Genomic DNA, 24296 nt, shown 5'->3' on the forward strand with positions numbered 1-24296 from the left:
CAAACGACCCCCGAGCCCCCCCCCCCCCCCATATCAAATAAACGCAAGAGGAGTGAGCTGCGAAACGTATGCCTGCTGCATGCTGGGAGCTGTAGTCCGAGGAGGCAAGGTCGGTGCCTCAGTGCTTACCAGGGCTGGGCTCTTTTTCCCTTCCGCTCCCACCCCCCAAGTGGCGGATCGCCAGGGCCCGGTTGCACATGTGAACACTGTGACCCTGATAGGTCCGCCAGTGAAAAAGTCAGAGTTTAGACATCTATTAGGTGGCAGAGCTGACACACCCCAGATAGGTGATTAAAAGAGAATGATACATGCAGGCCTCTAGATCAAACAGCCAAATTTCATCCCATGAAGGACAATGACAGTACAGAGGTCCAAAAAGATACTCTTGTCTTCATCTTTTTATTTGCATTCAACAGCTGGAATCTGATTGGTACCTGTGAGGTATCAGATCCATTTTGTTTCCCTTCAGTTGTTATAAATAATCTCCTTGGATGTGATGTGTCTACTTTGAGTTACATCACACAGGGCCTAAAATATTGTTTTGAAAGCCTTTCCTCGGGAATGTGTGTAGTTCCTTCTATAAATGGCACATCCTGTGTTGATTCCAATAGCGTGTGAACATTAATAAATCTCTTTTCTATATTGTAGACTCAAAACCTTGGAAAGAGGATGAAAGAAGGCGCTCACATAAACCGCTCTCTTCTAGCCCTTGGAAATTGCATCACTGCGTTAAGTGAGCGAGGGAGCCATGCTCATGTGAATTACAGAGACAGTAAACTGACACGACTGTTAAAAGTAAGCGTCTTTACATCATAACAAGAGTTCAAGGATATCTCAAATCTGAGTACCGTCCTTCTGTAAAGGACTAATCCACCCCCTCATGTAATGGAGGTAAATAGAGGAACATATGTCTGAATCCAGCCTGGGTGACAACCATGGCTTCCTCGTTAAAGGAGAACTATGAGGTGAGTGCTTTTCACTCACCTCATTGTTCTAGCCGACCTGTGACAATGAGACTGTCACAGGTCGGCTCAGTAGATCGGGAGGTGAGCGAACAAAAGGTGGGTTATTCCCATGATTACTAGGTGAAAACAAAGCCCTGGAAAAAAAAAGAAAACAAATGCAGCCGTCTAAGAACTGGCAAGATGCAACAAATTTCATTTTTCTATTTGGGTTTATATATGCTTTAAAGTGAACCTGTAGCAAAATGTAAAAGTAGAAAAGATGGTTCCCTGTAGAGAAGAGATATTGTACGTACCAGTCCTGCACCAATGATTCTCTTTCTCTGTGAGAGCTATTATGTCAGTTGTATTTTCTTTATCTAGCACACCGCTGGGATTGTTGGATTCCTAGACCCCTATCGAGTGATCTGACTCCTATCACTGGCTCCTCCATAACTGCAGGGTATAGTAGGGGTATGTAGGAACCAGTGAAAGGAACCATTGAGCTGTTGACAAATACCGTATGTATTATACTGCAATTAATTGAAGATGTTAACCGTTATGTATGAAGACAAAGAACTGTTATCCAAAACAAGGAACTATGAGGGCCTGTTCACACCATCCAATGCCATCAGGGCATGCACTATTTTTTGCGATTGCACCGCCCTGGAACGCATGGCATTGCGTTACCACGCATTACGGCGCGGATGATCGCACTGCGATCGGGAGGCGTGTCTGCGGAATGAATGCATGTATGGCACCACCACGCCCCAGAACGCGGGGAGCCTTTCTAATTGCGGCACCACGCATTCCGGCGTGGGAACTGTGCCCTGAACGCATTGGATGGTGTGAACAAGCCCTGAAGGTAATTATCTGTAAAAAATAAGTCAAGGCAACTGGACTTGCTGTATTTTTCTTGAAGACGTTGAAGAAAAATACAGCAAGTCCAGTTGCCTTGACTTATTTTTTACAGATATACCATGACCTGGATGAATGAGAACCTTCACGGACCTACTGAGGGTAATTGATCACAACTGGAGCAGCTGTGCATAGCAACCAATGAACATCTACCTTTCATTTTCAAAGCTTAATTGAACAAACTGAAGAAAGAAGCTGATTGGTCACTATGGGTAACTGCTCTAGAGTCTGTGGGAGTGATTTACTAACCTAAACACACGCACGCACTAGGTGCGTGTGATTTTTACACAGCAAAACGTATTTATCAACCAAAAAGTCTCTAAAAGCATATTTCCACTAATGCCATATATGGAAAAATCATGCACATGATGCATATATAATGCTGCTTCACAGTTTAGACAAAAATGGTTAGCTCATGCATTTACATTCCTGCATTCATCAACGCAAGCAACACAACATTTACACAAGATCACCTTGCAAATTCATGCAGCGCTTTGCACAACACACCTGCTGGGTGTGTACACACAACAAAGGTGTTTAGATTCCACCCATAGATCATGCTGGGAGGGAACACACTACAGAGGTGTATACATGTTCGTGGTGTGTTTATAAGGTTAGTAAATCAACCACTGTGTGTTCTTGTTTTGATAAATTCCCCCCATATCATCTATTATTGTTCTTACTTTCTTGATGTCATCAAAGATCTATACATTTCTCTGTGCATTGGCTTAATATATAAGCTCAGTTAAGGTTCTAGTTACAGAGGGTATGTGCAGTAGAGCAAAAAAGTGGTTTTATATAACCAAGCTCTTTTTCTTTCGCAGGATGCTCTGAGTGGGAACAGCAGAACAGTAATGATAGCACATGTGAGTCCCTCCATTGCTGCTTATGACGAAACTCGCACCACTCTGATTTATGCAAGCAGAACAAAAAACATCAAGACCAGGGTGAGCGACTGCCATCAAAGCTAAAGATGATGAATGAAGATCATTTTTAGGACATGGGAAATCCTACACAGGCATGAAATCATTGGGGTGTATTAAAAAAAAATGCTTTGACATCTAAAGCTATTCCCATATGTGTTTGTAGTGCGTACCTTTTGAGCTGGAGTTGAATTTTTAAAGGTGATGTAAGCTCAATGTTTAGGCCCACAATAAACAATTAGAGATGCATTAGGGAGTGTCTTTGATATTGGATAATGGTGTGGGAAAGAAAATTCACTTATTTGTCAGCCATAACTAATCAGAGCAGTCAAGGCAAGTCATGTGATTCAAATCCAGCATTAGATCACCTCATCCCCAACATCGGCAAAGCCTTCATTCACTTTTTACAAGTTTAGGTCACATGACCCAAAATCAAAGCACAGTGACACCTACTTATCACAGTTGACAAATAGTTTTATTCACTTTGCAGCGCCCTATTCACCCCCACTTATGCCATTCTTATTTTTCCTAAACCTCGAATGTTGTTTTGATTTAAAATGTTTCTTTATTGCGATCTGTATAGAGTGAATTTGCATGAATTTACACCAACCTAATTCTGTTCATTAGATACAACACCATATAATGTGGACCTAGATCAGACATTCCGTATATTTTAATATTGTGCGGTCACATGATAATTAATGTAAAGTGTTATTACGTTTCAAAAAAGATTGTAGAACTTCCTGTGATCTTCCTCCTCCAACCTGCTGTCATGGATTGGGACTCACAGGTATGAACTGGAGTCAGGTATGGGGACCCTTTCCACTACACTGGCAGGGACACTCAGAGAAATGGGTCCAAACAGTGAAGGCTGACGACTCCCAGAGCTGGAGTACAAGCAGGGGAAACAGCCAGTAGACAGGGATTTCCAAGAACAAGCCAAAGGTTAGGTACACAGGAAAACTTCCAGGAATTCAGGGTAAATCACAAATGGGGGACTCGGCAACTAGCTTGGGAAAGCATTGCTCGGGCAGTGTGCCGTTGGCTGCCCTGAGTATAGATAGAGACAGGAAGAGGGAGGATCCAGAGGATTGGCTACAAGCAGACTGCACTGATTGGCCAAGAATCTGCATAAGAAACAGCAGGAGAGGTCGGCCGACGCCTAAAGCTTGCAGACAGGTGCAAGAGTGAGTCAGGTTCAGAGCACATGTCTGGAGGACTACAAGCACCAGCAAAGCCCTATATGCTCTGCAGAACCAGGGGTAAGAGGTATGTATATACTTGAAGAACTACAAGTAACAGCTCAGCTGCAAGTCTGCAGCTGAACTGTGACACCTGCAGGCTGAACAAAAATAATAAAGCAGATTCCTATATTGTAAAGCGCTGAGAAAATTGTTGGCGCTATATAAATATTGTATAATAATTGTATAATAATTCTTTCATCAACGCTATGAGGAATCCCCGCTCATTGGCTGACCATCACCTTTGATCAGCTGATCGAGGGATGCTGGCCGAAAGGGTGCTGACAGGGATTGACAGTGTGCAAATTTCGTCTGGTTTCTCAAGAACCAGCCAAACTTCACACAGTATATGGCCACCATAAGATGCTGACCCTCGGAACATACAAAAGTGCAATTCCTGATGCCTGTGTATTAGCCTTAGCTCTCTGCTGACACACTGCTCAGCCCCTTTGTCTCCTCCTATTGTGTGACCTGCCTTATTGTGTGATCAGTCCCTTCACTTCCTCATACAATGTCATGTCAAAAAAGGTGCCAACAGGCCTACATCATCTCTACATTTTATTGGTGGATGACATATTTCCTTTAAGTCTATAATAATTTTAGGAAAGTTTCGTTTAGGAGAGCAAGAAGGGTCTGTGTTGCCAATAACAACCAATCACAGCCCAGCTTTCAATTTACAGAGCAGATTAGAGAATGTAAGAACTTATTTGATGATGATTAACAAATAACTTGGTCTCAGTTCAGCTCTTTATTTTCTTGTGACTTTGCTCTTCCTGCGTCCCTCCATCTTATTTCTAGGTGCGGCAGAATTATGAAAATGTGGCCCACCGTGTTAACAAATATGGAAGAGTTCTCTGCAATCTTCACAATGAACTAGAGCAACTACATCGAAGAATCAAAGAGCATGGCAAGGAGATAAGAAGAATGAAGCAAACGGAACTAAAAATCAGAAGTGCACAAGGTATTGCCATAATCTGTAATTAAAATATAGTAAATGGGCCTTCCTGATAATCTCCATCCTCAACACTTGTAATCTCTGTCACCATCTCATCTCATCCTTAGCACCAAAGACTAGACCAAAATGAAATGTACATTGTATGGCCAGCACTTTGTGGACACCTGACCATCACACCTATATGAGTTTGTTGGACATCCCTTTCCTAAACCATTGGCAATAACGTTGGCACCTTCCCCCAACATTTCAGTTGAGATTGATAACACAACTATCCACCCCTCCTCCAATGCCAAGGTCCTAGGTGTCATCCTTGACTCGGACCTCACCTTTCTTCCCCACATCCAATCACTATCCAAATCCTGCCGCCTTCACCTTCGTAACATCTCCAAAATACGCCCCTTCCTCACCAATGACACCGCAAAACTACTCATACACTCACTTGTTATCTCTCGTCTTGACTATTGTAACTCCCTCCTCATTGGCCTTCCACTACACAGGATATCCCCCCTTCAGTCTATCATGAATGCAGCTGCCAGACTCATCCACTTGACCAACCGCTCAGTGTCTGCATCCCCCCTCTGCCAATACCTACACTGGCTTCCACTCGCCCAGAGGATAAAATTCAAAATATATAGAGTCTCTCCCATCCTCTGGAACTCTTTACCCCAACCTGTCCGTCTATCTCCCACCCTGACTGTCTTTAGGCGTTCCCTGAAAACTCTTCTCTTCAGGGAAGCCTATCCCACCTCAACCTAACCACTGAACCATCACATTCTCAAACAATTCATCCCCACACAGCTACCTCCTCATGTTTCACTTGCCCCTCCTCTTTTAGATTGTAAGCCCTCAGGGGCAGGGCCCTCCTTACCATCCTGTCTTGAATTGTATTGTGATTGTAATGTCTTCCTTACATTGTAAAGCGCTGCGCAAACTGTTGGCGCTATATAAATACTATGTAATAATATTAATAATAATAACATGGAGTTGGTCTCCCTGTGCCGCAACAGCCTCAGTCCTTCTGGGAAGACTTTTCTCAAGACTTTGAGTGTCTGTTGGCATTTGTGCCCATTCAGTCTAAAGAGCATTTGTGGGTTTGGGTACTGATTTTGGATGAGAATTCCTGGCTCACAATCTTCCAATTCCCCCCAATGGTTTTTAGTATGGTTTAGGTGAGTGCTGTGTGCAGGCCACTCAATTTCTTCCAAAGAAAGATTTATGGACCTGGCTTTGTGCACAGCAGCATAGGCATGCTGAAACAGAAAATGGTTGTTCCCAAAATATTTCGGAAAGCAAAGTTGAGAAGTGCATGATTGCCTAAAATGTCTTTGTATGCTGTAGCATTAACAGTACCCTTTACCAGATAACACCTGAACTCATCGTTTGGAAGAGTGTCCACATACATACCTTTGTTTATAAAGGTAGGATGGTCAGTTGTCTATAAACCTTTGCCCATATAGTGTATATACGAGCAGTACAGTAGGAAGGCTTCAGCATGGGTTGGGCCTGTGAGGTTTTAATCTTTAAAATCTTCATTTTTATTTCCTTAAAGTGAGCCTGCACTTTGGCCATGTATGGCAAAGCAACAGGTTCACTTAAATGATCCATATAGATGCCAACATGCTGATGTTTTTAATTGCAAAAGTTGTAGTTTTACTAGAGCAGCATAAACATGGAATGCCAGCAGTTGCTGGTCACACAGGACCCTTTTATCAAGGTGACAGTCGTCACCTTAGGAAAATGGTCTTGTCTCCCCCCCCCAAAAAAAAAAATCTGTGTTCCATGTTTATGCCGCTGTAGTAAAACTACAGCTTTTGCATGTAGGCATCAATTTGGATCTGACAAAATGGTGCCTCGGTTGCTGTGTATCCACCATTCTACTTATAGGCCATTAGGGTAGTTTGTGAAATGGACTTTTTTCCAACAAGAGCCACTTAACTGTTGCCCTGTCCAGTTCCACATACTTACCTTTCTTCTGCTCACCTGCTGCACCATTCGGCCTTCAGTTTAGTACTTCTGAGAATGGGGAGCTCTTCCACCATCGCAACACCATTGGTTCTTGGCGATTGGCCACTCAAACACTTAACGCTGTTACAGGGCAGGAAAGGGGGAGGGGGAAGTCCTCATCCTGTGTGGTCTCCAAGATGCCATTTGAAGATTACAGGTCTTCCTCTCTTTGCTTCCAGTGATGGAAGAGAGCGCAGGAGCAAAAAGAAAGTTAGCATGTGCATCTGAGAAGGGTGGCAGCTAAGAATACTAAAAGCTGTTGACAGATATGAAGTTCAAACAGCCAGCGGTACTTGCAGCAGCTCTTAGCATATATTTCTGCTTTACCAAATTCTGGTCTGTTTTGATTAAACAAAGCTCTGACACTTCCATGTAGTGTTGGAACTTGCCACTAAGTTCCACCCTGCGCATTCCTATTGGTCCAGCATTATGATGGACTACCGAACTAGCCAATAAGCATGTGTAGAAGGAGGAAAAGAGCAAGCAATCATAAGTACTATGAGAAAGTGTCAGAGCTTTGCTTGATTAGACGAGCCTGGCATTCAGGCGAAGGAGAGAATGCTGAAAGATTCTGCAGTTATGAGGTGCCTGCTCTTTATGCCTTTCAGTACACGTAAAGGACAGATTTACGTTTATCTAAACAAAGGCTAGACCCAACTAAATGGCTAAATTGCACTAAACCCCACCCCACTGCTCAATTGCCTCAATATCACAGCAGTGGATCAATCTGGTTTTACTTCCTCTGTCAATAAATTGTCTTAAGCTTAGGCTGAAAGGAGATCCTCGGAACTCTCAGAAAGGTCTGCCTGTCAGATTGCTCATCTCTGTCCCTTTCTTTGGCTGTTAGAAAGCCAACAAGGGAGATTTACTTTTCCTTCTTCATGCGCCTTTATGTATAATATGTAGAAAATCCAGGGAGCGAGAGAGACTCTTTCATAATGGTTGCAGGTAGGTGGATCTGGGAACTCCGCTGCAGAGATCAGTTTATAGGAATGATGCAGAAATAGAGGAGGGCGGTGGGATATTCAGAAGTAAAAAGTCATTAGAGATGGCTGCTGAGAGTAAGATGGAGCTGGCTGTTCCTTACTTGAATGGACAAAGGTCATGATGGTGGCAGGCAAATGACTAAAGATTGTAAAACATGCCTGAAACCCACAGTAAAGCATGGGACTGTTGTATTTATCTTCTTTCTTCCACAGAGGATTCACATCAGGCGGACAACTCACACAAACAACAAAAGCGAAATAATTTGGTGAAACAATTTAAGGGTGTACTTGAGGAACATATGAAGGTGAGATGCTGCCTTTTACAGCTGGATAATTCTCATCTAGAACAACACATTGACACTGTACGCCATCTTGCTACCATAGCTGAGTAAGTACACTAAATAGATATTACATGTTACAACAGTGCCTTGCAAAAGTATAAATGTCCTTGCAAATGTATAATATGCATAAGTGTCTTTGTTTCTTTCTGGACAAGCTATAGAGACATATGCTTATCACCACACGTAGATAGAATATAAAAGATGATCATTTACAATTAGTGAACAGTTCCCAAACCTCATAGGAAGCATGACAATCCCAGTGACAATTGATACTGCCTGTCCAGATGTGTACATTGTTAGGTGGCCATGGAGAACATGATGCCTGTCACCTTAGAGCAGTAGTCAACTACTGCCTGGGGTATATTCAGTACATAAATGGCTCATGTTGCTATGTTTATTACCTTAAGGCACAGTTGTTATATCCACATGATATGGAAGTCAATTTACAGTCTGATGTGCTGTATCAGCTCACTAATAACCAGTATCTTTTGAGACTAGAGGACACACAAGACAATTAAAGGTTCCTGGCAAGCTGAAAGACGGCACATAATTTTCCCCAAAATGGATACCACCGAACCGTGGGTAGGTGACAAGGTGTCTTTAAAGTTTCTCATATTTACAGTGCACTGAAGAAGACTCATAACACCCAGAAATCACACTTAGGAAATAGATCAACACTAGCTCTGCCGCATTCACAGCCTTGCTAGAGCGATGAATCCTGTTAGTCAGCTTCCAATATATAAACACAAACTATAAATGTAGTATTATGAATTCATCTTAAATTCATTACTTAAATAAACATAATTTGCTTTTACTTATAATTACTGTTTTTCCACTTCCTGGTCCTCGCTAGTGATGTAATCTGTGCCCAAGCGAAGCATTCTTGGAAGGTTACATCACAGTGCATTGCTAGGAAATCTCATCCATAAACTGCAAAATCTTGTGAGATGTCAGGGAAAGGCATTTATTCCCCCTGAGATGATGTGCATGGTCACATGTCCTAGTCACATGTGCCAGAGTTCCAGGAAGTAAAGGGAGATATATTAATTTGCCCTTAGTAAAAATGGCCACTTTGAGAAGAATGGGGAGGAAAAGAAAAATGAGGTATGTAAAGAATAAAAAGCCGACAATTATCTAATAAATATCTGTTTTTAGATTGCCATTACAAAACATTTCTAAAGGTGTCTTTCTTGTTAAAGATACGGGTAAAGTTCCCCTTGAAAAGGTCACCATACACTATTTACTTTAAGAGGTTTATAAGGTAGGCCCTTATAGTACATAATTGTTAGAATTGTACAATTAGATTTTATAGTGCAGTTTTTCTCAACAGGGGTGCCATCTGGCTTTGTCAGGGGTGCCGTCAAATTTTAGCATAGCAATTACACATTTCCATGATGCAAGCAAACTGTCTGCCAGCACCAAGAAAATGCATGATGCTAATCTGGGGTGGGCTGCTTCTAGGACCGCCTTATCCAGACTTGCTCCACCTCCCCTCCCATCTTCTGCCATGCTGCCACAGCCACACTGTGGTGAAGATTGTGAAGTAGGACTCTGATGTGAAGGGGTGACTAAGGACTCTGATGTGAAGGGGGGACTGAGGACTCTGATGTGAAGGGAGGACTAGGACTCTGATATGAAAGGGGGACTAAGGACTCTGATGTGAAGTGGGGACTGAGGACTCTGATGTGAAGGGGGGAACTCTGTTTTTTTTCTTTCTTTTTTGCATGGAGCTTTCCTTAACATTCATACCAGACCCCTATCTAGGAAAAGGGTCTGGAACTGGTATTGGGGGGACCCACATGTAATTTTTTAAATTTCCGTCCATTTTAGACTGGGGTGCCTCAAGATTTTACATATGTTTAAACGTTGCCGTGACTAAAAAAAAAAAAGGAAATACTGGTATAGTGTATGGCCAGCTTTAGAATGACTTTGCTTTGCAGTCTTCTACATGTCTCATTCTATTCTTTGTGATGCAGCTGGGAGCAGGACAAGCCTCGGTGCTCAACCCAGCAGAGGTCAAGTAAGACTGTTGAGCATACAGTGATTGATGTGGGAGATGAGGAGGAAGATGGAGATACAGATATGACTGAACCTCATGAAGTTATGATGGCCAGAGAAGAAATTAACATACTTCTTGCTGAACAACAGAAAACATTTGCGAGGATGGTAAATACTTCTTTGCATTGTTCTTGTCCATTAGAGGAAGGCAACCTCCAAATTACCAATTTACACAACTTAATCAGCAGGTTATGTATATAAGTGACTGGCTATATTTCTTAATGACAACAGAACATATCACTAGCCCTTTGATTATTATGTAATTACAATTGTACATGCATTGTAGAGGGAGATTTGCCATGGAGTATAAAGCTGGAAATACACTATGCAAATTTCGGCAGGTTCTTGATTAAGCGGCTGAAATTCACACAGTGGGTGTTGCTCTTGGCACCCTTCCAGCCAGAATCCCTCGATCAACTGATTGAAGGAGCCAATGAACTGCTGGCTCTGTTCGGGTAAATGATAGGTTTGTCTGCACTGGCGTTAAATTAATAAAAAGCAGATACTGGGCTCTTTGTCCCCACCAAATACTCCCCTGGTGCTAGTGAGTGGTCAAATGTATCCCTAGTTAAACACTCACTTCTCTTCTTGTTAAAGTGTATATGTGGCCCAAATTGTTTTAGCTTTGGTTAGAAAAGTAAAACCCGTGCCATGTTTATGCTGTTTGTGTACCATTGGGACATTGTTCTAGGGACAGCATAAAACATTTGGATTTCCCCTTACTTTCTGTTTTAGTGGCAATAGACATGAGGACAAGCAGAGGGTGAATCTCCCCAATGAGGACACAGATAGCAGAAAAAACTCGACAGAGGGTCTAACCCTCCTCCCACACCATTCAAAACTAAAAAGATTTGCCTAAAGATAAATTTTAGGTCAACATGTCCTCCAAAAAGGACCTCTAACTTTTTACAAACATTTGTTTTACATTTTTTGCATTGCACTTATCTACAGAGAGAAATTGTCATACTTAAACCTATAACACAGGGGTGGGGAACGTCCGGCCCGCAGGCCTTATAAAGCCCGCAAAATCATTTGGTCTGGTCCTGCCAAGGCAAACGCAGCTTGGACTTGAAATTCAATAACTCTAAGAGCTTATTTCATAGTAACATAAATTTATATTAAGTGAATCATAATAATAACATAAATGTTGAGGGACAAGTAAGGAATGTCCATTACGGGATAGACAGGATACATACGAGTACATGTAGTATTGTGATGTGTCACTCCTTACAGCGAGTGGACCTTGATTAATAGTCGTGGTGCTCGTAGTGATTACACAGATGGCGCCGTGTTGTCCAGAATCGTGGAAGACGGAGATCACCAGCACTCAGTCAAAAATGTCACTACATCGCCCTGAAGAAGGGACCCTGCGTGGCCCCAAAACATTGGCTAAATGACATTTGCGACATGTTTCTTCAATAAATAAGCAAAAGAATCCAATGCTTTTTGACTGAGTGCCTGCGATCTCCGTCTTCCAACATACAAGTACATGACAGGACAGACTCGTATGCTTCTAGTCGGCTGCTCGCAGCCAATCTGCCTGTATTGCAGTTACTCAGAGGACAGTAAGTGCCAGGCAGACTGGGCGTGTACACATTGCAAAAGTGTTAACACACTGTGGCGAAACTACGACGATCCGGTGATGATGAGACAAGAGATGATTCCTTGCGACGTTGATGACCTTGCCTCCGATGTTTGACGACGATGTTGTCGACTTCTTTGTCGACACAGACAATAACTCCAAACCAACCTTTATTCACACGTCCACGATCAACAAAACTCACCATTGCAAAGAGTAGACTGCGCTCCAAACTGACCAACGCAAACCTGGAAAAGCAGTTGTGATTAGTAACATCATCAATACAAGCTAACATCACACGCCCCACCAAAGAGAAGCAGTTCCAGCCATCACATAAGGTGTGAGTTAATTAAATGTTTGTCCAAATAGAGCAGGCTCATTTTTAAGTTGATAATTTTGTATGGACCAGGAATTGATGTTATAAATATCCAAATGACCCTTGGCAGAAAAAAAGCCCCACCCCTGCTGTAAGCCAAGAAATGATCTTTACTGTGCTCCCTATGTGTTATTGGTGCATCTTTGTCTGTTATCAGCAGTATTCTCCAGAAGTCTAAACTTAGACTTCACCTACTTCTATTGGGTTACAAGACGTCAATGCAAGACTCCACATTATTGAGGCCTCATAAAGCCTAACTTTCCAAGTGCTTTGAAAAAAATTATAGATTTTTTATTTTCATTTTTTTACATTTTTTTTTATTCCCATTAACCTAACTGGATGTTTGAAGCAGAAATTTTGGAGTTTCATTGAAACACCTTATTGGCTTACTTAGGTTATCAAGCTTTCGAGTTCTCCTGACTTTATACATTTTTGAAAATGGTTCTGAAACCCGCATATTTATATACAGAGTAACAAGGAGGAGCAATTACATTTATTTTTATTATTTATATTTGAAAAGTATTCAAAAATAAAATAATGTTCTTGAAGGTACCATACTCTTCAACTGCTTGGATGTTTGAAGTCAAGTCTATGTCATCTGAACTAGAGTAAAATAGTCTCCCACAGTCCATCGTGCATCACAGACAATAAAATAAAAACACCATATATACTGTATACAGAGAGATGTTTTTGACTTGATGTAGGGCGTTACAGCCCTAGAGAAACTGTCCCTTGTATTTATGGAGGTCATGTACATAAGAAAGATTTAAAGTGACATTAAATTCAGAAGGTTTTAAGTTATTTCTAATGCTAATTACATCTCTTACAATGGATGCTGCTCCTTGATGGTTGAACACTGGCCCTAATAGCCTGTTTTAGGGTTGCTCCTTTCACTTGCTTGGTCCTATGGAGCAATGCTTGTGTGTGCTGGTAAAGCTACGTGTGTCTCCCCAAACACATAGGCACAGCAAGGCAAGTCATTCCTCTGATTCCTGCTCCCCTTTCTTCCAACTTCCTCCCTCCCTCCCTCCTTCCTTCTCCAGGCTAATAGATGCACAGCTGCTTGGGACTGTGATCTCCCTTATAAAGAGTTGGAACAGCTGTTCTGAAACATGATAACTGTAAGTGCTAGTCCAAAAATGTAAAGAAAAACGTTAGCCAATATACAGTATATATTTGTTTCATCTGGAAAGATTAATACTACTTTCAAATAGGATTCAAATAGGTTCTCACTGCGGTGGTGCAATCATTTTGTACTGTTTATTTATTTGATCTTTGAGATAGTTGTATTTACGAGTACTGAACAATTTTTATTGTGCTGTTTATTGATGCTGTAATATACAGTTACTTGGTATTTAGGTTTAGATACACTTTCACTATGATTAAGGGCATTAAGATCGAAACACGTCTTCTAGTATAATCCCCTGTATGCTGAAGTTAATGGGTTACATAGGACATTATAACTCCATACCTTTCACACCTCTCATCCTGTACTTACACAATCAACATCTGCTCTGTTCCAAGGTGACTGAGCTACCTCTGTGGATATAAATTCTGGAGTATTTCCATGAGTTTCCTCTGGAACTAAAGAAATGGCTTGGAAAAGCTATTGAATGTTTCAAAATTATAAAACAAGTCCAGTTGAATTTGACCAACTACTACTAGCTATACCATGACTTGGATAAATGAGAACCTTCACAGACACATTTGGACATGCCGCTGCTTTTTGTCACCTTCAATAGGTTTTTCTGATTTACTGACATCTGCAAAGCTTTAAAGTTGAGCCCTCAGCCCTATTTCTTTCAGTTTTGACATAGTGGTGAAGGTGCCAGGTTAATTATTGCTGCCTGTGTTCCCCTTGGGGAGACCTCTGCTTACCTCACATGCCATCAACAGGGATAGGGTTAAATTGTTCCAACTGGGACACTGAATAAAATTAATGTTTTGTTGAGGAAGGACTGGACCATTGTCAGGTTGCTATTGTTGTGTGCCCCCCGTGTCTTGTTTCTCTTTATGTCCTGTGCGGACTTGAGCAAGGAGACAGAGACCTGAGAATGTTCCAGCCCTTCCTTGTACTATCCAGAACTAGGAAAAAAGAAAACAAAAGTTTTGGCTGGAATCCCACTTTGAGATTTGTATTAAATCTGGAGAAAGGACATTTCCACAGTTTTATAGCTTTATCTGGTTATGTAAACACACAAATATTTTAGTAGTGATCCATTGAGGTGGGTTTCTTAGCCCAGTGGAACTCTGAGGAACCAATCATGAGCAGGGGAATTATTCATAAAAATGTGAACTTGGCTCATACATGATTTGATGGTTGAAATGATCACAACTTCACCAGGCTAGGTGAGCATTCACCTTCTGTAAATCGACCCCAATTGATGGGACAATGGCTTGTGCATTGCAAATAAATATTTGATTCAACAGCTTATTTACTTGATGAGACCAGAGCATGTAAGCATGAAAATATGAACGTTGTCCTCTGTACATTTATCCAAGAAGAAGACGTTACATTCTAAGTAGTAATATCAAGTGGTTCTCATTCTTGTCAGTAGACCATGTATCCAATAAAATATAGCAGCACAGATCATATTATACTTCACTGTAGATTACACCGTATGCTGAATGTTTCTCAGGCTATCCAAAAAGTTCTTATGATGTTTCTCTCTCATAGACAGCACTTAAAGAACAATGGGTCAATTCCAAACTGAAGGCATCTCAGCTGGAGCAGCAGATTCCTGACCAGTTCGGCAGCGATCAGGGAGAGCTGTTGAGGTTACTCCACAAAATACATGAGTTGCAGATCTTCAACAGTGAGCTACTAGCCAGGCCCATGTGTAAGGAGAGACTGCTCTACCAGAAGGACTTTGTGATCCTGAGCTACCCACATTACAGATTCCTGTGTGAAAAAAACATCCAGCTGCAGCGGACATTAATAGGTAATATTTTCAGTGTGTGACAAAGTGAACCTGACATTTTTAGGTAGACATTATGCTTTAAAGAAGTTGGATGGGCAGTGTACTTGGTTTTTTTAAGACTTTGTGTGTTTATAAAGGGTCCCCCCCCCAAAAAAAAAAAAAAAACAAACTCATGAATAGTTTGGAATCCTTTATAGTAACTGATACAGATCCTGACTTCTTGCCGCTCATAGGATTCAGCCCATGGATTTCCTACAGCCAGGAGTTACAGAGTTCACCTGCACTGCCACCATGTGCTGGTATTGCAGTAAATCTGACAAATTATAATGGTTGTACACTTTCATTCTACCAAGCAATATAAATCATATTAGGCCCTTCAATTGTTTACAGATGACTTTTCGGAGCCCAGACCTTATAGTGACACTAAACTTAGGAAATAAACCCTAAAAATGCATTCAAGTGCCCTAACTATTAACACAAATGTAGCTTATTTGTGCATCAAATCATGTCTGAAATCTTGCTGACACTGTCCCTCCTCCTGGACTACTTTTGTTCCCCATGGTCCCTGTGTGTGTTGTAATGTAGCCACCTCTCCAAGCTCACTCCTGTGATGGATTACAATCTCACGTTTAGTTTACTAATTTGTATTGAGATTGTAGTCCATCATAGGCGTGAGCTTGAAGTGGTGGCTACTTTAAAACACACACAGGGACCATGGGGAAGAAAAGTAGCCACCCTCCAGAAGGAAGCACAGTGTCAGCACCAATTCAGAGATGATTTGGATCTACAGCCGAGTGATACACAAATAAGATACATTTTTGTTAATAGTTAAGGTACTTACATGCATTTTTAATGCAAAGACTTGTATGATGAGGAGACAGAAGTTAATTTCCTGGAAATCATCTTTAAAGAGTCATGTTTTGTTTTACACTGATGTAGCTCATATCAGAACTTTTACTTTTCGCTTTGGATGGAGTAGGAAGGTCTAGGACCTCTGTTAGGTTTTATTATCTGTCTAAAGCTGAACATCAAAAGGACCATCAGTCTCATATACCAAAATTTCTGAAAGAACGACTGCCTGTGTTGTTCATAGAAGCTATGTAGTGCTGTCCTTTAAATTTCTTACCTACACATGGAAAAATTAAAGAGGCATGGGCAACATGTGTTTCTTCTTTCAGTCACTTTGAAAAGTTTCAAAACCTTTTTATTGGCTTGCCAGAATACAGCTACGGTTATCACTGCTTACATTGTCATTTGCTTTTTTAGTCTCATCTGTATTTATTTATCATAGATGAGAAGGTCCATAACCCGGAGCTTCTTCACCTACATGAAGTGGATCTTGTGAAAATAAAGCAGCTGGAGCAGCAAAAGTCTCTGCTTTCAAGTAGATTTAAGGTAAAGTGCAATTGGGGAAGAAGAAAACATGTACGGGTTTAAAATTAAACTCACAAACATCTTTTCCACATCTACGCTAACATCAAAAGGATTTAATAAACCTTACAACAAACAGATCATCATGGTGTCTGTTCTGTGCATACAGGCATACACTTTCTAAACCTGAGTGTTAAGTAGGAGAGTATCTTTTTTAAAATTTATTATCACATCATCAGTCTAAGGCCCCTTTCACACGAGTGGTCTGATTGGGTCCGCCTGTCAGTTTTTTAGGCGGACCCAATTGGATACCCAATGCTAGTCTATGGGCAGCCATATGTAAATGGATGGGCATCTGTTTATCCCTGGTTACCCCTGAGTCTAGCCAGTTCCAGAAAAACAAATGGAACAGTGTTCCATTTCGCAGGACCTGATTGTGGCGGATCGGTGGTAATCTGATGTAAACGGACATATGTCACTTTACATCGATTCACCATAGACCGACTTGGGGTCCAGTCATTTCAATTTTTTCCTCCATGGCAAGATGGTGGAAAGTCACAGCAGCGTTCCTTACCGCTCTGATCAGGAAGGGATCCATGCACTGATTTCCTCCTGAGCAGCTCATGTGAAAGCGGCCTTAGGGGTCTATTTATAAGAAAAAATTGCTTGGCAAATGTATCAGCTCTTCTTTTACAAGGTGGATATAACATTCTCTAATACCCTAAGAACACTCCATCCTAAGAGCTTATAGCTTAAAGGAGAACTATGAAGTGAGTGCTTTTCACTCACCTCATAGTTCTAGCCGACCTGTGACAATGAGACTGTCACAGGTCGGCTCAGTAGATCGGGAGGTGAGCGAACACATACCGGCACAATTGTCGGGATCCGCTTCAGCTGCGGCGTCTCAGTATACCGCGAGCTACAGCTTGCGGTATACTGAGCCTAGGGTGACGGGAGGACGCTAGTTTGTGTCCTCCCGTTACCCTAAGGAGAACTATGGGGAAAAGACTTAACCCCATAGTTCTCCTTTAAGAATGTTTGACAAGAAGAGAAAATAGCCTAAAACTATACCCTAAGAACATTTGACCAGAAGAGAAAAGAGAAAAAGATCTTAACGTTTAATTTTTCCCCATTCGCACAACCACCAGAGTTTTATACATTGTGTGAAAAATCGCTAAATCTAGTAAGCGAATGCTGCTTAATTCGCACAGAAAGAATGTACATTTAGGATAAATAGATGAATAGATATGCAATTTAATAAATAGGTCTCTTAGTGTTGTTTTGAGAAAAACTGCAGCCCCAGCATCACTTTGCTCATGAATATGTTGAAAGTGTTTCTCCAAAGATGAAAATCCTATTGCAGGGGATGTCTATGATTTGATCTTAGTATCTGCGAAGACGTCTGGTGAAAGCAGGGAGCTAATTACAATAGAAGGGAGTTTGTAGGTTTGTACATGGAGTGTTGTTTGCATGGTTGCAAAGAAAATACATTTGCATGTTTATCAGTTTGAGAAAATCATAGCTTGGTACAGACAGAAACACAATATAAAGACAGACTGAAACCCAGAATAAAGTAAAAATCCTCTCACTTCTCCCCCTCACTGATTGCTAGGCTGAAAAAAAAAAATGAACTGACCTCACATGATCATCCATTGCTAAGTCCTTCTCTACTGTTTCTGCCAGGGTCCTGATTCTGGGTGTCCACTTCACTGCGTGCGTGACATGGGCAATTCCCATTGGCTATCCTCTAGAGGGGTCCTCCCATGTTCCAGAGGGCTAGTGATATTGGCTTGAGAGGAGTTGAGGGGACCAGCCAGTGAGAGTTACTGTGCCGCGCTGGATTAGTGGTTGCTGCTGGTGGAAATGGAGTCAGCCGGGGGACCTGTTAGGGGAATATAATTTGATTCACCAAGTAAGAAAAAAGAAACACCTGGCAGGATAGGTTTGACGGGGTCGGCAATGAGGGATGGTAGGGAGATGACAGTAATTAACCTTTAAATATATTGTTTTTGTTATTTTTTTAAATGGAACTGGATGTTTCCCTAAAAAAAACATCAGCAGTTGTAAAGAATTACAGTTGAAGCATCTACTTATATCCTCTGTTGGGTTATTATTAGAATTATATTATTTATTTCTTGCTATATTTAGTTGATATGTGGGCAAGGTCAGATAAGAAAATCACAGCATGCAGAACTACTCAAATAAAATAGCAAAATCGCATAATGTATTCTACTGGGAGAGAGGAGATTCTCTAATAATGATAAGCCAGGTAATTTAAAGTGTATCTGAAGCCAAAACAGTTTTTTTTTTTATAGAGCAGGAAAGGGATAGACCTTCTTCAGGTTTTTATTGCTGTCGGTGTCCCCATAGCTCAGATTAACTTTCTCTATTTATTCTAGTGGCCATTGTCCCCAGGGCAAAATAAATTAGGGAAAATATTAAATTTTTGAGTTATCACCAGAACAGGAATAAAGTGGAAATCATCCAAAGGTGGCTCTTGTTTTGGTTACAACTAAGAGGGGGTTTCCTGCACTTTGGAGAGATTTCCTCTCAGTTTCTGTTGTGTTAAGGATACAGGAAGTGAAGGGAAATCTTCTCAGTAGGACACAAATGGCAAAAAAAACTGACAGGGGTTTTCATCTTTCCTACTATATCCAGAACAGCAGAAAAACAATTAGTCTTTTGATATACTTTAATACTGGATCATTAGCACCCTAGCTCAGATCTAAACTAAATATACTCACAAATTTATAATCTCAGCAAAGCATGGGGAAAACAATGCAGTGTATGGAGCTACGTGTGCTCTAATTTCTCAGCGGAGATATATTATGTTTATATTGCTAACCAGCTTGTTACAGTAACACAGTATCTCTCCCTGTGGAGTAATATGCAACCTGTTAATATACTCAGCTGGCCTCTTAAACAATGCTGCTACAGTGAAAAGAAGATATGAAAATTGCTTAGGTATTCAGAAAAGACCATTTAATTGGGTGAGAGTTTAGAACCGTACTCAGAATGAACTTAGAGTGTACTCATTATTAGGAATATGGGGGCTTTCCTTAAAGTGACATTAAACCCTCAGATTTTTTAACATAAACCAATACTGTAATGTGTGCCTTACTGTAATCCGTGGTTGTTTCCCTTCTCTTTGCTGCTCTTCCTTTTAAATCCTCATGTCTTCTCATGCTTGGGGAGAACTTCCCTTTGCAGCTGAGTGTCTCTTCCTGTAGTGCTGGCTCAGGTTGCAAACCTACACACAGACACCATGTATCCATTTCAGAGACAAGGCAGTCTGCTGCAAAACAAAAGTTCTGCCCAGCATGAGAAGAGATACAGATTTAAAAGGAAGAGCAGGGAAACTACCATGGATTACAGTAAGGCACACATTACACTATTGTTTTATGTTAAAAAATCTGAGGGTTTAATGTCACTTTAACTTCTAGAACATGATTATTAACCTCTACAATAAGGATTAGCTTGACCATATGGTATACTATTCTCCACACAATTAACTCTTTGAACAATACTTTTATGGTCTATCTTCAAAGCCAAAAGGACAATTCTAAGATTCTTCCACTTTGCTGCCAGACAGGCAATGCCCAGACATGCATATGGAATGTCTCAAAACCATCAATAGAGATTCATTTGATAAATTGCCTTGATTATGTACAAAAAATCCTCTCAGTTCAGAGACCTAGTATCCCTGTACTCTTCGAATACCCAGTGCATGTTTATACAATTGATGTAGACTTTCCTTGGTCTATTTAATCAACACCCACATTTTTTCTACCACAGTATGCAGATAAGCTGGGAGAGGATGACCCCAATCCTGACCCTTCTTCTGCTAACCCTACCTCTTGCCTTCCCTTCCTATTCTGAATGTATTACCATGTATCAAGATGTATCAAAAGAAGCTTTTGCTCCAATACTTACATTCAATTCAGTGATGTGCCCCATAGTATGTCCCTGCTCCTCTTCTAGGTGTACTGAATAATTACAAGTTTGGAAAGGCTAAACTAGCTAAACTACTAGCAAGGTGGTGACCATAGCGATTTGCAGTGCAGGGGATGTGATACCCAGAATCAATGCCAGGATGTAAAATTATGTGTAGAATTTTCCTAAAGCCCCCTCTTTACCCTCTGACCACATGTGAACAGCAAATACCAGACCCTAGACTGGATCTTACCCTGCTTTCAGGCATTGGTTGCTTTTATTGACTATACAGGTTTGCCATCAGTCATTTGATATTCTGGTCAATGGGCAGGTCATTACAGTAAAGAAAAACAACCAGTAAACGTACAGTTGTCACGTACCTGGTTGGAGACCATATGTGAGAGGAGGCTTCCCTTGCACCTTGTGTCCTGAGGACTCTGGGGATGGAAACAGAGACCAGGAGTGCCAGTGGTGGCGAACACCATGCAAGCCGTAATCCAAGGAGACAAGCCGAGGTCAGTTCCAAACGGGCAATCGAGGTACAGAAGGGTCAGGCAAAAGCGTAGTCCAATGAGCAGTTTCGAGGTCGAGGGCAGGCAGCAAGCAAGAGTCATCAGGGAATTCCGGGTCACAAAGAGTCAAGCAAGGATAACAGGAGCACAGGAACAGGAGATAGCTGACAATAATCCAGCAACATGGTGGTGCTGTGGCCGAGCTTATATAATGGAAGTGATAACAATAATGAGTCACTTCCTGTGCGCCACTTTGGCTGCGTTTCCGTGTTGGAAGGCGATAGCGTCTGCACATGCGTGGAACTGCGCGGTCCCGAACCGTACGAGGACGCACGACTGGCGCATTTGCGGTCAGCGGGGAACCCTTACAACAGTGATGCAGCTATGGTCACACATAACAGTGCAGCCAACTGGAAGGAGGATAAGCTCTGATCTGAGGTGTGCTTTTTACAATTATCTTCTATTGAAGGAATTATGGGTAAATTTTATATATAATGTAATTTCAATTGTAAAGTGCAAATGTTCATGTTGGTTGATATGAATGAATTTGCAATATTAATGTGTCCTTATTGTATTCTGAAACCTAACAGCAGTACTTTTCTCTTTCTAGGATGATATATTACACATTGGAGTGGAATCAGAGACATTTGGGGGCGCTCTTCTTCATCTGGACATTGAACAAATGGATAGAGCAGTCGCCGACAATAGGAAGAACAATACAACCCACACAAGATTAACCCTTTCTCCTTTAAGCCCTGATTCAGACAGGTAGTACAATGTTGAACAATTCTATCTTCTCTGAGTAGTTTTGAATGTCATACAGAGCTGTGTTGTAAAATAATAATAGACATTCTCTGAGACGCTGTATATTTCAATTATGCAGATTTATTTATTCCAGTGGCTACGGAACTTGCAAATCCACTCCAGGATTAATACCAACAAGACAGCATTCCTCTTTAAGCCTTTTGACACCATTTCACCATCTCAGAGCCCCAACACAAGCTGGCAATAATGAGGTAAGTTGTGTACCATGTACTTGTACCCGTGTGTGAAAAGACCTTAAAAATGCCAAAAGTAAAGTACCGTCACTGTCCCACTAGGAATTCTGAACCAAAGCTTCCCATCCCTGTTCCATGAGCATTGCACTTTAAAACCAACTGACCCATTCTTTCTTTGCAGGCTGTACAATTGTACATTTTATGAGTGCTCTATATAAACATTGTAGCTTCAAAAAGTGCACTGTGGATGTATTTTTTAATGTTAATAATACATAACCTTGTTCTCTAGAAAATGGGTGGAAGCTAAAAGATTCATGGGGCTTACAGTAGCAAAATGCAAAATGCAAAATGCGTCCAAGATTGCTATAAACAAAAAACGCTCCACCATTGTGCCAGTTCTGAAATGTCACGGGATCCAAATGACATTTTATATGAGACAAATAATGTACTGCAATGCAAACCTATCGCTTCTCGGCCTTTTGGCTAAGATCAAGTGTAGTATCTGTTCTTATCAGTTTTCAGGGAAGAAAGGCATCGATCCACAGGAACGGAGAGATGCTCGGTATTCCCTGATGTGATTGGTGGGTACTGGAGGGGCCTCCTTTCCTCCTGGGTTGATTCTGGTCCGGTTACGCCGGGCTTGTCCCCAGTTGTAGGCAGGAGGCTCTGAAGGTGCTAATGCCTCCTGAGAGAATGGGTGCGAAGCTTGTTCGAGGCTAGAGGGTTCGGGGCCAGCAGAAGCCCGTGGTGTTGTGCCCCCTGGGGGTGGCGTCCCAGGGGTGCGCAGAAAGTCACTTGGGTATGGGACCCCACATGACTCACTGTGCACTTGGTCACACACCACATTGCAATTTTCTGCATTTCGCCTCCAAGACAGGCCTTATGGCTAGTCTGGGGCAATATTTTTGCACTCCGGCCCCTAAGGCCTGTCAGAGTGGTGCACTGGCACTTTAGATTATTTAAGCACTCTATCCACGTTTGGCACTTTTTTATTTAAAATTTTGACCCACAGATGCGAAAGGTGCAGGGTTCTTCAGGGCCTATTCCTGACGCTGAGAGGAGATTCTGTGCCTCGAACGGGGTTCTCTGTCTCCTCCCACCCAGGAGGTGGCTTTCTCTTCGGGAGATCCCACTTGCCTAGTACTGAGGGGGACCTGTTTCGGCAAGCTCTATATAAACATTGTAGCTTCAAAAAGTGCACTGTGGATGTATTTTTTAATGTTAATAATACATAACCTTGTTCTCTAGAAAATGGGTGGAAGCTAAAAGATTCATGGGGCTTACAGTAGCAAAATGCAAAATGCGTCCAAGATTGCTATAAACAAGAAACGCTCCACCATTGTGCCAGTTCTGAAAAGTCACGGGATCCAAATGACATTTTATATGAGTCAAATAATGTACTGCAATGCAAACCTTTCCTTGCCATCAGGACAATGATACAGTTAATGTGCTAGTGCTTATAAACTCAAAGAAACTCATAAGAAGTGTGTATCAAGTTTTAATTTGGAATGTTAAATGTTTAGAATTTCTGCAAGCAAGATCATCATTCCTTTTAAGGTTTGAAAATTATTTGTCTATTTTTTTCATGTTCTTCAGGCTCAAGATGGAAGAGCACCCTGTACTGTCTAAAAATTAGGTCAATAATCATTAGATTATATATCTATATACAGTGCATATACAGTCATGGCCAAAAATATTGGCACCCCTGCATTTCTGTCAGATGATGCACCACTTCACGCAGAAAATTGTTGCAATTACAAATGTTTAGACCATCTCATGTTTATTTCTTTTGTTTGCATTGGTATATGTCAGAGCACATTGATTTGAAACCAGACAAGCAAAAGGTGCTAGTTAAAATATTTATTAAGAACAGTGTCCATAGGAGCAAGCGGAGTCTTAAACAGGAACAAGCCAAGGTCAGGAGCCGGAGTGGGTAGTCGTCCAAGCCAGGTCAGGAACACAGAGATCAGCATCGTCAGGAACAAGCCAGGCGCAGGAGCCAGGAAATCAGCGTTGTCAGGAACAAGATAGGAGCAGGAGCCAGAGGAGAACGTCAGCCAGGATCGGGTCATACACGGAATCAGGATACTAGAGCAGCAGGAAAGCACTAGCAGGAAGACCACGCAAGGTCAAGGTCGGACTGGACTGAGTGGTATATATATATGGTAAGTGGGGTGACATCATCACTCAGAGACAGGAAACTCCCATCTGACTCATTCAGATGATGCTCTCCTATCTG

At 41.5% G+C, this 24296-nt stretch overlaps 1 protein-coding gene across 1 annotated transcript in view; it reads left to right on the forward strand.

Annotated features, from left to right (window-relative positions):
- The window catches only part of LOC108786195 (kinesin-like protein KIF19), a 31179-nt gene extending 13949 nt beyond the window's left edge, over window positions 1-17230 (forward strand). The window contains exons 8-15 of the mRNA XM_018555440.1: window positions 649-795; window positions 2684-2806; window positions 4822-4984; window positions 8182-8356; window positions 10286-10475; window positions 15000-15264; window positions 16535-16638; window positions 17114-17230. Coding sequence (XP_018410942.1) covers window positions 649-795; window positions 2684-2806; window positions 4822-4984; window positions 8182-8356; window positions 10286-10475; window positions 15000-15264; window positions 16535-16638; window positions 17114-17230 — 1284 coding nt within the window. The remainder of the gene's footprint in view (window positions 1-648; window positions 796-2683; window positions 2807-4821; window positions 4985-8181; window positions 8357-10285; window positions 10476-14999; window positions 15265-16534; window positions 16639-17113) is intronic.
- The last annotated feature ends 7066 nt before the right edge of the window (window positions 17231-24296 follow it).

The sequence above is a fragment of the Nanorana parkeri genome, unplaced genomic scaffold (assembly GCF_000935625.1).
Source record: "Nanorana parkeri isolate BGI_ZX_2015 unplaced genomic scaffold, ASM93562v1 scaffold197, whole genome shotgun sequence".
In the NCBI taxonomy this organism is placed as follows: Eukaryota; Metazoa; Chordata; class Amphibia; order Anura; family Dicroglossidae; genus Nanorana; species Nanorana parkeri.